Here is a 15,360-nt window from a genome sequence, read left to right as displayed (position 1 = left end):
CTTACACAAACATAATGGCAAATAACTCAGTGACATATATGGAAATAAATGACACACACATAATGCAAATCAGTCATGCATGTATATGTTACACCCAATCCGTGAAACTGCCCAATTCATGAAATGTGCATGTAACTTTGCCCAGTTCATGAAATAATCACTTATGCAAATAAGAGTATAGATTATGATCTAAAAAGGAGCGAAATGAAATTTTTAGGGAAGAGTTTTGAAGTGGGTGTTGATTATCGAACTCTATTAAAAACACAAGCTGCACTGAATTATTATAAAATATTAATTGTGAAGTGATGAGTTTGTAAATACATGATAATAAAGTTGTTTGATTCGTATTCTGTTTTGTGTGTGTCCTATAAAAGATGCCCACTTCACGTACTGGGCATATCTTAAAATACCCACTTCATAACCTGGGCAACACGATTGACTTTTCATGAACTGGGCAAAGTTACCTACCCATTTCATGAATTGGGCAATTTCACAGATTGGGTGTAACATATACATACATATGTAATATGGAGATAAATGACACACACGAAAGGCAAATGATGCATGTGTGGAAGTAAATGACACACACACACACACACACACACACACACACATACACACACACACACATAGGGCAAATGATGCTTGTATGGAAGTAAATGAAATACACAAATAACGCAAATATGCATGCATACAAGTAAATGACACACACATAATGCAAATATGCATGTATGGAAGTAAATCACACACATATAAGGCTAATGATGTGCCTGTCTGAAAAAATGAGACACACATTAGGTAAAGGAGCCTTCAGTATTTACAGGGGGATGGCCAGAGGAATGGGGGGGGGGTTTGTCACATTTTACAAACCTGTTTTTTGGGGGGTCATATTTTGCATTATAATATTTGGAGGAGGGTCACGTTTTACAATCCACAGTTTATTACGTGCAGTTCAGGAACTTAGAAATGTTTCGGACACAAAGTGAAAAGGTGTACCATATTGTACATCAAAGAATTTATACACATATTGAGTGCATCATGCTAAAATTCCATACACAATTGCATATACATTACATTGTAATTCTAAGATTTCAAACAGTTCAAACACAATTGAACACATTGCATCGTATACGTAACTCTAAGATTTCAAACAGCTGAAACACAACGCATTGCATTGTAATTCCAAGATTTCAAACAGTTCAAACACAATATATACATTGCATCGTTATTATAAAATTTCAAATACAACACATTGCATTGTAGTTACAAGATTTCAAACATTACATTGCATTGTAATTCTAGATTTCAAGCATTTCAAACACAGCACATTGCATCGTAATTCTAAGATTTCAAACACGACAAGCAGTATCAAATACAATCGAATACATAGCATCGCAATTCTAAGATTCAAACAGTTCAAACACAATTTGCATATACATTACATCGTAATTCTAACATTTCATACACAGTTGAATATATATAGCAAACAAATAACATAGAGGAAACAGTTACTACAGTAAATATGTAATTTTTAGGAATCAAACTTTTAGTTGTATATCAGTTATAACCTGTGCCACTTAATTATATTGTATAAGTACAGATTCTGAACCTTCATAACTATTGGTGCTATTTTCAGGTTAAGCCAGGTTAAGTTCTTGAACAAATTTTATCCTCATTTCATTTTTTATTGTTTTATCTTTTCATTTGTACATTTCCTACTCCATACAAGTTTGTTTTTATAGGAGAATTATCTATGGTACATGTGTATATGTATTTTAAAGACGAACTCCTTTTTTAGGCATCAAGTTTATCTTAGCTAATATATTACATCGTGATTTTAATATCTAAAACATTGAATATATATTGTATCATACTTTTTAGAATCAAAGAGTGGACAAGAATACATATTGCATGATAATTTTATAATATCAAATACTGGAATATACATTGCATCGTAAGGTTAACATCTCAAACACTGGAATACACATTGCATCGTAATTTTAGGATCTCAAACACGAATATACATTGCTTCGTAATTGTACGATCTTGACTTGTGTTGATTACGTCAGACACTTCTACTAACATCACAATCGTCCGTTACGACTTTGAGTTTTCCAGTCCGTAAACAGGATTATCCAGCGAATATGGTTCTTTATTTACAGACTAAAAAGAATTGAAAACAAAAACCAAAATAAAGACATGCAAAAATACAAGTAAAATTATATTTCCGAAAAATGTTTGTATTGCATTCCAAGGTCATTTATATTCGATCAATGTGTATTAATATAAGATGTAACATATATCTGTATAGTAGAAACCCATCAATGAATATTTACCTCATTTGGCTCATCGATGACGTCACTCATACGAACCTGCAATATATGAGAATTACAACAATGTTTTGAGTAAGCTGTAGATATCAAGGCCTAAAATAGGTACATCAGCATTTAGGATAAAAACGTGCGGTATAGTGTGTGTCTGTGTGTGTGTGTGTGTGTGTGTGTGTGTGTGCGCGCGCGTGTGTGTGATTGATATAGAAATTCAATACTCATACTCATTAGTAAGGAGACTTCAGGTATTACGCATACAAGGTGAGAGCCGGGGGAGGGGGGGGGGGAATCAGTCCCGGTCTCAGTTGTGTAAAATGTGACCTGGCCGATTCGATCGTGCTAAAAAGTGGCTCATCCTCATTTAGAGTTCTCTAAAACACGACCCTCCCCGTTCAATATCTCAAAAACATGGGTTGAAATATTCTCGCAAGCCAGAGCATATATTTCGATTCTGCTGAAGCAATGGGTACGTTTTGGACGGTGCCGTAAAGAGGCATGTATTTTACGACGTCGCATTATCAGTATAAAGACACTTTAAAGTTTCATAGCGTGCATTGGGGTATAGAACACTAGTAATAAACTGAGAATCTAACCTTATCGTCAGCACTGCTTCCAAATTTGAAATGCGCAAATGACAGGCCACCTCTATAAAATGGGTAAACAATAATCACATGAACAAAAATCAGAAATTATCATTATTTTAATATCAATGAAATTTAAACAATAGGTAGAATATTGTATAATTTACAACACGGTATCTATAATTATAGAAATAAGTTAGGAGGACGACATCGACTTCATTACACAGGAATATTTGTATTACATTGCACTATGCGATATCTTGATATAGTATTGTGTCGATCAATTTTGTCATGTGAAGTAGACAATGAAATTTTTTCTTATTGTTATTGTATGGTTGGTCATATTTACCGACGCTACGTCATCGATATTCATAACATGGGGATGCTACTATAATGACGTCATCTGACAGCGATTAGCTATGAAATTTGGAATCACCTTGTGGCAGACGCATTATTCAAGTACATATTGATTTCTTATTGTCAGGCGTTGGGGTGGATGACGTTGTCAAGGTTACCCAACCAAAGCATTCTAGTAAATCTATGGCATATATATATATATATATATATATATATATATATATATATATATATATATATATATACATACACATTTATGGCAACACGAAAATGGTGAACTTACGTTTTTCTGTTGTATCTGATGGCAATAATCACGATAAGGAGGACGACGGCAAAAGCTAATACTCCACCGACAATACCACCGGCTATAACAGCAGACGTAGACCCTGGGTAGAAATCAAAACCTTGAATCGTGTGATTTTGAAAATAAAAGTCAATAATTAAGCATTCCTACCATCAACATAACACAGGTGATATAAATGAAACCACAAAGATAGAAAGACTGATCAAGCTAAGATTGGGAAAATTGACATGGGAAAATCTGAAAACTACAAATGATTAAAGCCAACATAGAAACACTTACCAGGGCCTTCAGATACAGCTAAAAGATAAAAGAGAAACGACTATTAGAATGGCACATCGTGTCAGGTCCTTGTATACGTAAACTACTAAAGTTGAGATAATCATATATATGTTGTAAGTATCACATACTATTAGGTATAGAGTTCATCCCACGAAAGAAAAAACCGTTTTTCCTTACTGGCATGTACGAATGAAGTAGTTCAGCACAAATTATCAGTTTTTGTTCATAAAGCTTTCAACGCTCGGACTAGTTTCGTTCAGCAAACATAGATGTACTGTATATATTCTCCCCTGCCTTATTTTCCCCGTTAATTATTAGAAGAATGATATTCACTTCCTTTCTCTTCTCTACTGTAATGTAAATTTTTGTGCGATTGGCTGAGCATTTGAAATAAAGCATATAATGTATATAATGTAATACTATACGTCATTTATAATGGTGTGGCTAATCTCAAACGTCATGTATTATGGTGTATCTGATCTCATACGTCATGTATTATGGTGTATCTGATCTCATACGTCATGTATTATGGTGTATCCGATCTCATACGTCATGTATCATGTTTTGTCTAATCCCATACATCATTTATCATGGTGTATCTAATATCTTGACAAAAATAAAAACTATTTTACTTGTATTTACCCATTTGTAGTCGATACCTTTACCTAATGTTCTCATCTACACGTGACTGGTGATCTGTATCGCCACAACTATGCTTCCACTCACACGTGACTCGATCTGTATCATTGACCTCAATTTGTCAATTATGTTCTCATTCACACCCTCCGTATCACTTACCTTACTACCCCGTTTGTCATTAAGACGTGGCATTCTGTTTATACGATATAAGTTATCACAGTTATCTATGTATTGTATATTCCATATAATATAATAAATAATATTATGGAATATATACTCCGTTCTACGTCATGACAACGCGAGTCTATTTCACGACAACGTATGTCTACGTCACTGGTCCTGCTGTCTTCAAAATATGAAGTCATAGTGTTCAAAACTGCCATTACTTTCCCTGAATTTTCTTGATATTACTGGCAGTGGTATAATTATTTTTCAATAGTTTTCTTTATTCAGCCGGAATATGCTCGTGACCTATGGGGTTGTCACTACGAGTTATGAGTATTTTCCTTGGTTGAATGAAGAAAAAAATTGGGGAATAACATCTAATTGCCAGTCACACGTGGTATTCTGTACATAATGTAATTTACCATAGTTATCTATGTATTGGTCTTTATCATCCACAGGTGAGGATTAGGAACTTACCAGTTATGCATTGGTCTTTATACAATACAACTTACCACAGTTATCTATGTATTGGTCTTTATACAATATAACTTACCACAATTATGCAATGGTTTTTATACAATACAACTTAACACAGTTATCTATGTATTGGTCTTTGCAATGTATTGGTATTTATACAATATAACTTACCACCACAGTTATCTATGTATTGGTCTTCATCATAACAGTCAGCAAGACAGTCGATTTTACCATTGTTAACCAATTCGTATGGAATACATGTATTGTCAGCAGGACATCGGAATTCACCACGAAGACAACCTGACGTTCCGTTATCTGTCCGATTAGAAAAGGAATTTGATAGAGAGAAGATCTAAATGTTTTATTCAAGTCTATGAGTTATCAAACGAGTTCATAATTCCATTCTACAAATAATTTATAGCCTCACACACTTCACTGATAAGAACTCGGGGGATTTATAGCAGTCAATACTGTATTTTACACCTGATATGAAAGTTCTATAAAGTGAATGAGCTGGGGCAAGTAGCTGAAACGTTTTAGTTATCCACTGTGAAGTTACGCATTGTATAAGCTTACATCTAAATCAATTTTGAAGTAGTACAAAGTTGCTAATGATGGCATGAGTAGTTCACGCTACGGAAATATAGAAGACGGAACAATGGTGGATTGCTTGGATTGCCAAGATTTTAGATATCTCCTGAAACGAGTTTACATAATATTTATCCTTCTATCAAATCTAGTGACGACACTAGTAGATTCTATATTATATCAAGCGACTCTTAAAGAATATAAATCTGGTACAAATTACATTATGCACCAACACATTGACGATATCATCAGTTACATGTATATTACCTGCCGGGTGCAAACATGATGACGTAAATGTGACGTCATCGATTGCGATGTCAGATAAAGCAGTATTTCCCATGACAGCCTCAAAGACTACTTTGAATTGATGAGGATTGCTGAGCACGGCCTTCCCATAATTCCAATAGTTACCTTGGTTACCATGTATCTGCCACATCAGTAAACGCTGCTTATTCTCAACAGTGGACTCGGTGTAGATCTTGCATTCAAAGAAAAATCACCGTTTGTTATTTGTTCCTTGTTATACTCTGTATTTATATCTCGCTCCTTCGTTCTCTACGTTTAATTCTCTGTTAGTCTGTCTTTCTGTTTATCAATCAATCAATCAATCAATCAATCAATCAATCAATCAATCAATCAATCAATCAATCAACCAACCAACCAACCAACCAATCAACCCGCCCACCCGCCCGCCCAGCAGCTAGCCAGCCAGTCAGCCAGTCTGCCAGCCAGTCAGTCAGTCAGTCAGTCAGTACGCCCATACATTAGTGCTATGACTAGCGCGGTATCATCCTGTCAATAAATCCATCTCTGGCTACTTAAATTGAATGGAGTGATACATTCTGGACTTCCATATTATCACTAACATTGCAAACAATATCGTCTTTTTATGATATCCTGAGACCTTACGGCTCTTTTCGAAGAAGCTTGCCCAGGCTATTGTATTTGAACTGTCACAAGGATCCATGTTAAGATAGGCACCATAAAGATATGTAACACACAGACATCACTTACTGCAGTGTCAACTCTTAATTTAGTTAATGATATAAACAGTAGCAGCATGCACACGTCGTACTAAAATTGCAATAGACATTTTGTTTGTAACATTAAGTGAATAAAGAGTTCACTCCGTGTATGCATGTGATGTTTATGTGTTTCGTTTTTTTGTGTCCATCTCAATATGAACGTTGTGATCAGTTTCACTGATCTTGATAGTCCGTTTAACAGTTTGGGCAAGCTTCTCCTAAAAGAAGCTTGTTTGATGCTTACCCTCAAAGTTCCCATCCCAGCAACTTCTGAGGAATACATGTGATACCAAAATCTAACAGTGCACAAATCAGTGGTTGCAGGAAACGGGGAATCCTTCATTGTAGCAATGCGTGCAACGTCACCGTCCACTCGTTCGGAACTATCCACATAGGCAAAGTTACCTAGGTAAACATAGCAAAATTATTTAGAAAAAAATAGTGAAAGTAAAAAATATCAATTTAAAGTCGAAAATAATTAACGGTTCTATTAAATGAAATTGAAGATTTCATACCTTAGGGAGCCTTCAGTAATTACAAGGGGGGGGGGATTAAGCTCGTTGCATGATCCTCCCCCGACTCCATCGTGCTAAAGAGTGGACCTTCCCAACTTTCTTTCTCTTAAACATGACACGACTACCGCCATGTTGATGTGTGTGTGAAGGTACTGCAGGTGGCTGAGGTGAAGGCCACAATTAAACTCCCAATGATTAGATTAACATATCTAGGCAAGTCATCACTAGTCTTGGCTGCTTGACCCCTTGGGCTATTTTGCTCACTGTGAAGGCGACCAAGGTCGCTAGTGACGGCGATAGCCTGAATCGAATGCACCACAGACCCTATTATGATAGCAGCTAGACTAAGTCGTCACATGTACTTACTCTTTCCTCCACTTCCTGTTGTATGATCAAAGTCAGGACCTGTCCCTGAGCTCTGTGTTGATTGTCCAATAGTCCAATCCACATTGCCATCATCGAGTTGTTCCCATTGACACGATTCTATGTCTTTGTCATCAAAGTGACAATCAAATGATTTCATAACTGAAAGACAGAAACACACAACAATAAGTTTATTTGGTAAATCGGGAATGTAGTGTAGCGACAAGTTATGCTCGACACTAACGAACTGATGAAGATTCAAGTAAACAGCATTTGTAGATCTACGTATTTCGCCTTCTAATTAGGAAGATCACATTCTCGCAAATCAAAGCTGTTAATTCTTCGGCAACACTGCCGTGGTTTACGACGATGGGAAGATCAAATAACCTCCACCAACGGAGGGTCTATTGGAAGGTTCGCTTGCTGAGAAGTTTGTACTTATTTCGTAATATCATAATTTGACTACATGCCATGGAAGTGTGGTTTACGTGTGATATGATGAAATAAATTTACTTACCACACTGCTGTTCGTCTGACCCATCCCCACAGTCCTGCCTATAATCACAATATCTATCCAAAGACAGACATCTCTTATTATCAAGACATTGAAATTCCGTGGCATTGTCACAGGTTCTTGCACCGGCAACTGCATCAATATGAAAGAAAAACAAATGTATTCATGAAGTCCCAATCTATAGAAATTAAGAATCTAAAACGTAGAAATGGAAAGAAGCACAACATAATGAATATTACCAAGCTTCAATAATTGATCCCGATTGATGCCAAAATTAAGCCAGTAAATCTTCAATCTAGATATGTCTAGAAAGACAGTACACAGCAATCCCGACAGTTTTTGTTGTACAATTTGTGAGTACACTTTACTGTTTAATGCATACACTCGTTATATGTATGAAAAATGTGTCAGCTGGATTGAAAGTACTATACTATACTATACTATACTATACTATGCAATTCAATATCTTCTTATAACATTCATCGAGGACTTCTCTCAACTTACCATCGCCACAATTATTGAACTGTACATCATCGATGGCAATATCACCATATCTACTTGATCCACGCGTGCCTTCAAAAATTATCCAGAACTGTTCCCATTTCCCGATGCTTAGAGTTGCGTTTTGCCATGCTTCGCCTTGAGCTCCATTTCTGATCCATAACCGTTTTGATTGATAGTTATCATATTTGAGATGGACTGAGAGTGAGCCAACAGTGTGACCGAACATATAATACCAGAACACCAACTCACAGTTTTCATGGCTCTTTTGATAACCCAAGCTCATCAGATGGGTTTTGTATCCCGGATGTACATTTGTTAAATCCGTTTTGATTAGCATGAAGTGTCCTGCCAAAGAAAACAATTCTAATTCATAGGGTGTATACGGTATATTAAATATCACACATTTAGAGTGTTATGCAAATACGCTTATTTAGAACTGAATAATAACTCTCGATCAATCAAATACTTTTGACAGTTGAAGGTCAGATTAAAATGTGAATACAACAAAAGTTTGAATTTGAATGGAGATGGAGATGTAGAATCAACACTGAAACATTAACAGACAAGATGTACAAACGTCATATTCATTCAAGTGCAAAGTAAATAACAATACATGCAATACACTTTATTCAGCTAGAAAACCCAAATGTTTGCAAGTGATGCGTTCCTTATTCAGAATAAGAATATTACAAATACTACCTGTAGTATTTCCAGTGGTGTGGTCTTGGTTTGGTCCTGTTCTCGGTGACCAAGAGGGGCCCTGCGTCCACCGCCATTTCATGGTATCACCGATAGTATTTTGCCAGCCACATTGTCCGTATTCAAAGTTACACGAATTACCTGCAAGAAAAGACAATCCAATATCATTTCTTCACATATCAGTGACGTTCCACCACGAGTCTTTCTTAGTCTAACATGATGTCAGCTCAGTGATTGCTGTGAGTTTACATGCAGTGTACCATTTTGTCATCCAACCGACAACTTATTGTTAGTAAACCTACGGGTTTACTTCGATTCCACGGTAATATTTTGATTTAATCTTACCACAGTCATTTTCATCAGATTTATCTTGACAATCGTTAATGAAATTACATCTCTGCCAAGGTTGGTAACAATCATCTCCAGATGCACACTGATATTGTAGCGGGTCTTTCTGACATTTAGGCAGTGCTTCTGGTGCACCAGGATCGTCTTCACCTGGTAAATGACCCCCAACTATGCAACCCTCGGTAAATGTGACGTCATCAACAGCGATGTCTCCATAGTAACCGCTTCCTACTTCCCCTTCGATGACAATCTGTCGAAATAAATTTGTGAAAATTATAATTTGCTGCTTTAGAGCACTAATAAATACACCCTATCATAACTGTTAACAAAAATGGGCTTTTCTGTACAAAATTGATACAAACTTCAATATTAACACTGCAATGCGGGACGAACAGAGAAGTATTTGTTTCTTATTCCGCGAAGCGCAGACCGTAACGCAAATGGTAGCAATTTGGTTGGTAACTAATGAATGTTTATAATACGGCAATATTACGATCTGGTCTATATTGCTTTACTGGTTCTTACGCGCGTATAAATATATTCACCAATACCCCAGGGTAAAATATTCTAATAGTTTATCACAACATTTTACACGATCAAACAGAGTAATGAAACATCTGCTTTATAGACGGATGTCGGTCAAAAATAACAGTAGTTTTGACAACAACGAAGAAAAGCCGATGTAACAAACCACACTTAAATCAGGGCTCAGTAAGTCAAATTGATATAGAGCGCCAATTCAAAATTCTAAAACAAATTATGTAAATCAGTGATGTTTGCAAAATTTCAAAATTGTTAGTCAAAGTTTGAAACAAATTGAATAGGCAACAATTAAGCACACTGTTGAATTTTGAGACCAAATTTCCGCACCGCCACTTTAGAAAAAAAAATTCGGTTATCTCAACCATTATTTCAGATCACATATAACACTATGTTATCCTAAAACTCTTTCGATTCATATTTCGAATTTCAATCTTATTAACTCAACGTCCGTGTATGTTCGTACTCTCTGCATATGAATGTTTACGACTCTATGCAACATGGAAATTGTCTAATCATGGCGTTCAAAATACCATATTACATGTTAAAAAAGTACATCATGTACATGCACGATACATTAAGTTTGGATTCCGCTTTAAGCAGTGTAGAAAATATGAAAATGCTCTTCGACTATGCTAAATTTGACTTACCAAGCGGGTCAAGACGTGATTGTCAAGACTGTGAAAGTGTATGTTACGCGAAAAAAGAAACAAAATACAACTCGGCAGTGCTGCCTGCCTTGCGTTTTGAAAATTTGGAACAGTTCTCAACATATGGTTCAAAACTTGTTCATGCCTTCATTACATCTTCCTTAGACTACTCTAATAGTTTACTTTACGGTCTTCCTTGCCATATGAAATTCATAAACTCCAAATCATTTACATGTAAAACTCTGCGGCCCGACTAGTCACAGACAGAAACATGTAAACACAATATTACAGTTCTTTATGGCTTACACCGGCTCATCCCTGTACAGCAGCGAATTAAATTCAAAATCTATGTTAAAGTAATCAATCATGGCATTGCACCATCCTATTTAATTCATCAACTGCTGGCAACTACTGGTCACATACACCCTTCGTTCTCAGTCCATTGTACATAAATTTACAACGCCCATTTAGCAATACTGTTTATTACGGCAATCAAGCATTTTCAATCTGAGCCTCTCGTCATGTGGAATGCCTTGCCATCACAGTTTCAAGCTGCTCCTTCATTCGACAGTTTTAAAGTTTTATTATTAGACAGTTTGTATATTTTGCATTTGTGTATGAGTACTTTTTTCCTAATGATTTCTTCCTGGATTTTAACAAATTTTCGAACGGTGTATTCTGTATTCTTTGTTTATTCCTCCTGTCAGTTGTACAGGCGCATTATGATTATGTAATGCGCTTTATAAGAAATAAAGATTTAACGCTAAAATTAACATTGTACATCAAGAAATGGATTGACCAAATATTGGTAAACAGACTGGTCGTCAGTGGTCATACCACATGCGCGTCAAATGAAACTCACTTAAATGTGGGAATGTTTGTGTGTGTGTGTACATCCGAGCTTGATCGCCACACAGAATGCCATACATATTTCATTTGTATAATCACTGCGTATTACCTTGAAATCTTTTCCTCCGTTATCGACGACGTACTCCAGCGGAGACCAATAGTCTCCTCGACTGCCAGTGATATTTTTTACCAACTGTAAACCGTTTGTGTTATCAAGGTACGATGTCCTTAGTAGTATATTTAAAGACCCAACGTCGCGTCCAACTATATGGTACCACATGGTAAACTAAAATATAAACAAAAGTAAACATATTTGTCTTGTTTTGTAAGCCGACGGTGACGTTAATATATATGTCTGTGTAATGCTGGAAACTACAGTGTTATGTTTATGAAATGAAATGAAACATATAATCCTAAGTTGCTATTGCTATGTATGGATTTGCTTTCTTAGAATATTGTTATTTTTTAGTATATCAGTAAGATAGTATTGACTCACCTTCACTAGAATATAATGTCGTCTATCAATACATATCTTGCTTTCAATAACGATGTGTAGCATCACAAGTGACTTACTGTACAGATGGTGGTTGTCTTTTTAACTGAGTGAATGACCACTATAGGATTGACTTACTATACAGATGGTGGTTATCTCTGTAACTTTGTGAATGACCATTATAGGAGTGACTTACTTTACAGATGGTGGTTGTCTCTTTGACTGTGTGACTGAATACTACAGAAGTGACTTACTGTACAGATGGTGGTTGTCTCTGTAACTGTGTGAATGACCATTATAATATTGACTTACTGTACAGATGGTGGTTGTCTCTTTGACTGTGTGACTGACCACTACAGAAGTGACTTACTGTAGAGATGATGGTTATCTCTGTAACTGTGTGAATGACCATTATAAGAGAGACTTACTTTACAGTTGGTGCTACTCCCTTTGATTGTAGGACTGGAAACTCTAGCTCGGAAACCTGGTGCTTGGTTGTAACTAGTCATCATTACCAGATAGCTTCCTACATTTACAAAATGAAAAAAATTATTTACATAGCAATAAAAAGTATTTATATAACAATGTTTTGTATTTGCAAATTAGTAGTTAGTGGCAATCGTTGCCAACATTTCAAATCCACAAATTTGGCATTCGGTATACATATCTGCTACACAAGTTCAAATGGCAATAACACTGGCATAGTTTTATATTATATTCAGATATTGGCATATGTTTGACACCGAATTTAAAAGAGTATTGAAGAGTATTACCGATAATATAACATTTGAGAGATAATTACTTTGATTCAAACTTTATCAGTACAGATCTAGACATACTATATAATTAACTAACGACATTACCTTGCCCACTCCTGGTTGTGTGATCAGTCAAAGGGCCGGTCCCTCTTTTGTGGGTTTTACCAGAATACAAAGTCCAATCAAAGTGGTCACCTTTCTCATTCTTCCATCCACACATATCAACCTCAAAATCACACCTGCCAGCCAGGTTAGCTGTTAAAATAGAACACGTGCTGTAAATGATCATGTCTTACGATGTAACATCAGGATCCGATATTATAGTAAGCTATAGTGTGAACTTAGTAAGCTATAGTGTGAACTTGAACCACCAACATTCACTGAAGAAATTTATCTAGTTCTTCGTAGATGACTATAAATAATCATATAGGTTAGATTAGATTAGATATAACTTTATTACAACCGTACAGAAAATTGACAATACTATTTGGGTACATTAAGTGTAATAACGATATTAATGAACACTACTTTGAAATAGGCTAATGTTATAAGTATATAAGTAATATGTTTTTCTGGATTGGATATTTTAAATGAGTTTAAATATATGAAAAAGCAGCATCATAGCATATTCCTCCACCAATTCAATTTTGTGCGTATAGCAGTAACAGTTTTTAAACCTAGTAACTTAAAGTCAATTTTGTGGAAGAAATTCTAAAAGTTCATACCACAATGATCTTCATCGGACATATCCATGCAGTCATCCACAAAGTTACATAGCCTACTTTTATCGATGCAATACTGATTAGCACACTGGAATTCTGTTAATGAACATGGCTCTCCCGTGATAACTAAAAGAAATTATATAAATTGAAAACAAATGGTGGTAAAAGAGTAGAACTAAAAGAATGAAGTAAAAGGAAAGGGTTAATAATTGAATGTCGTCATTGACAACAACGCACAGAACTCAGCCAAAAGATGACTAGGTTGGACGGTTACAAGAATGAACATAAAACATTCTGAACACGGTGACAACATCAAAAATAGTTACGTAATCTTGACAAAGTAGCAAGAAGTAAATCTGAGGAGATCCGAGACAAAATTCACGAATGATTTCAACATACCGTTCGTCACGTGAATCGTTTCAACAAGACTAACTATGAACGTTCACGTAGTAAGAAATGACCAACACCTTTAAACTTATCAATAAGGTGGTAGCAGCAGGATCAAATCCTTATCACTGATTTTGAAACCCGTATCCTTTTCCATGTCCGACAGCATTTTAACCCATATATTTAAAAAAAAGTTTGAATGGGGGGGAGGGTCAAGTTTTAGAGAAATGAAATTGAGGGATGGCCACTATTTAGCACGAAGGAATGGGGAGGATAACATTTTTACGCAATTGCAATAGACCGAGAATGATTTCGCCTGTAATTACTGAAGGCTCCCTAATGTCTTTCACGCAATTTTCATATTTGACGAGTAAGTTTGGTTTGCCATTTTTATACGTTTCTACTTTAATTTTTATGTCAGCTTTCGATATAGTTATTGTGGTAGTCTGTCTATGAGAAGAGGTTAAAGTTCAACCTATTACTACGTAACAAGCATAATTTCCTATATGATAACACATTCACATTTATTTGTTTGTGGTATCGGTATTCTAGGTATTGGAAACTATTCTTTAGTAATGTTCTTCTTACCAGGTATTTCACAGTCCAGGAAGGTAATATCATCTATACACTCATCACCTTGATATCCTCTGCCACGAATAGCTTGGAAGATGACCTGGTGTATAAAAGCAGCAAAATATTAGTGATACACTTTCAGTAATTCTAGTATTGTTCTATTAACAGGTACAATTCAAGCAGACCTAAAAATATTACTCCAAATCATAAATAGTGAAGTCTTGGAAATACACTTGATATGCTATAGATTGTATTACTATTTTAACACAAGTACGTTTCGATGACGTTATATCAAATTTCTATAATTTTACAACCTTTGCAACAGTCGTCTAGAAATACTGATGAGAACGTCATTTTGTCAGAGGTGGACAATAAAAACTAGCTTTGAAGGTGCCGACAATTTTTCTCCTTACCAAACTATCACAAAATGACATACATTGATATAGACAATAGCGGGTGCCTCGCGGATCGTGGAGGTAGGAAGGACTACCTCCATACTCAGATGTAGATTCTTTTATCATCAGTATCTTTATATGTCTCTGACAGTTAGTCATATTGTACACGTCAATGGGACTAACTCTCACAGACATATTAGTGATAAGCGTGAACTTACAAGAGAAACCTAATGTTATTTTGGGCACCAATTATAAAAACGAAGTTCTGATCATCAGCATTTCTAGACACTGTGGTAATTATAAAA

The 15,360-nt window shown here is 35.7% G+C and overlaps 1 protein-coding gene across 1 annotated transcript in view; it reads right to left on the bottom strand.

Annotated features, from left to right (window-relative positions):
- Nucleotides 1–2,097: 2,097 nt before the first annotated feature.
- Nucleotides 2,098–15,360, bottom strand: part of LOC144434305 (MAM and LDL-receptor class A domain-containing protein 2-like) — a 56,483-nt gene continuing 43,220 nt past the window's right edge. The window contains exons 33-50 of the mRNA XM_078122757.1: nt 14,676–14,760; nt 13,704–13,826; nt 13,084–13,233; nt 12,649–12,746; nt 11,837–12,013; nt 9,686–9,938; nt 9,341–9,481; nt 8,642–8,986; nt 8,141–8,269; nt 7,627–7,785; nt 6,990–7,150; nt 5,988–6,198; nt 5,304–5,447; nt 3,852–3,869; nt 3,552–3,672; nt 2,924–2,975; nt 2,337–2,372; nt 2,098–2,163 (exon numbers count right to left, since the gene is read on the bottom strand). Coding sequence (XP_077978883.1) covers nt 2,098–2,163; nt 2,337–2,372; nt 2,924–2,975; nt 3,552–3,672; nt 3,852–3,869; nt 5,304–5,447; nt 5,988–6,198; nt 6,990–7,150; nt 7,627–7,785; nt 8,141–8,269; nt 8,642–8,986; nt 9,341–9,481; nt 9,686–9,938; nt 11,837–12,013; nt 12,649–12,746; nt 13,084–13,233; nt 13,704–13,826; nt 14,676–14,760 — 2,469 coding nt within the window. The remainder of the gene's footprint in view (nt 2,164–2,336; nt 2,373–2,923; nt 2,976–3,551; nt 3,673–3,851; nt 3,870–5,303; nt 5,448–5,987; nt 6,199–6,989; nt 7,151–7,626; nt 7,786–8,140; nt 8,270–8,641; nt 8,987–9,340; nt 9,482–9,685; nt 9,939–11,836; nt 12,014–12,648; nt 12,747–13,083; nt 13,234–13,703; nt 13,827–14,675; nt 14,761–15,360) is intronic.

The sequence above is a fragment of the Glandiceps talaboti genome, chromosome 4 (genome assembly GCF_964340395.1).
Source record: "Glandiceps talaboti chromosome 4, keGlaTala1.1, whole genome shotgun sequence".
NCBI lineage: Eukaryota > Metazoa > Hemichordata > Enteropneusta > Spengelidae > Glandiceps > Glandiceps talaboti.
This window is presented reverse-complemented; position numbering and strand designations above follow the sequence as displayed.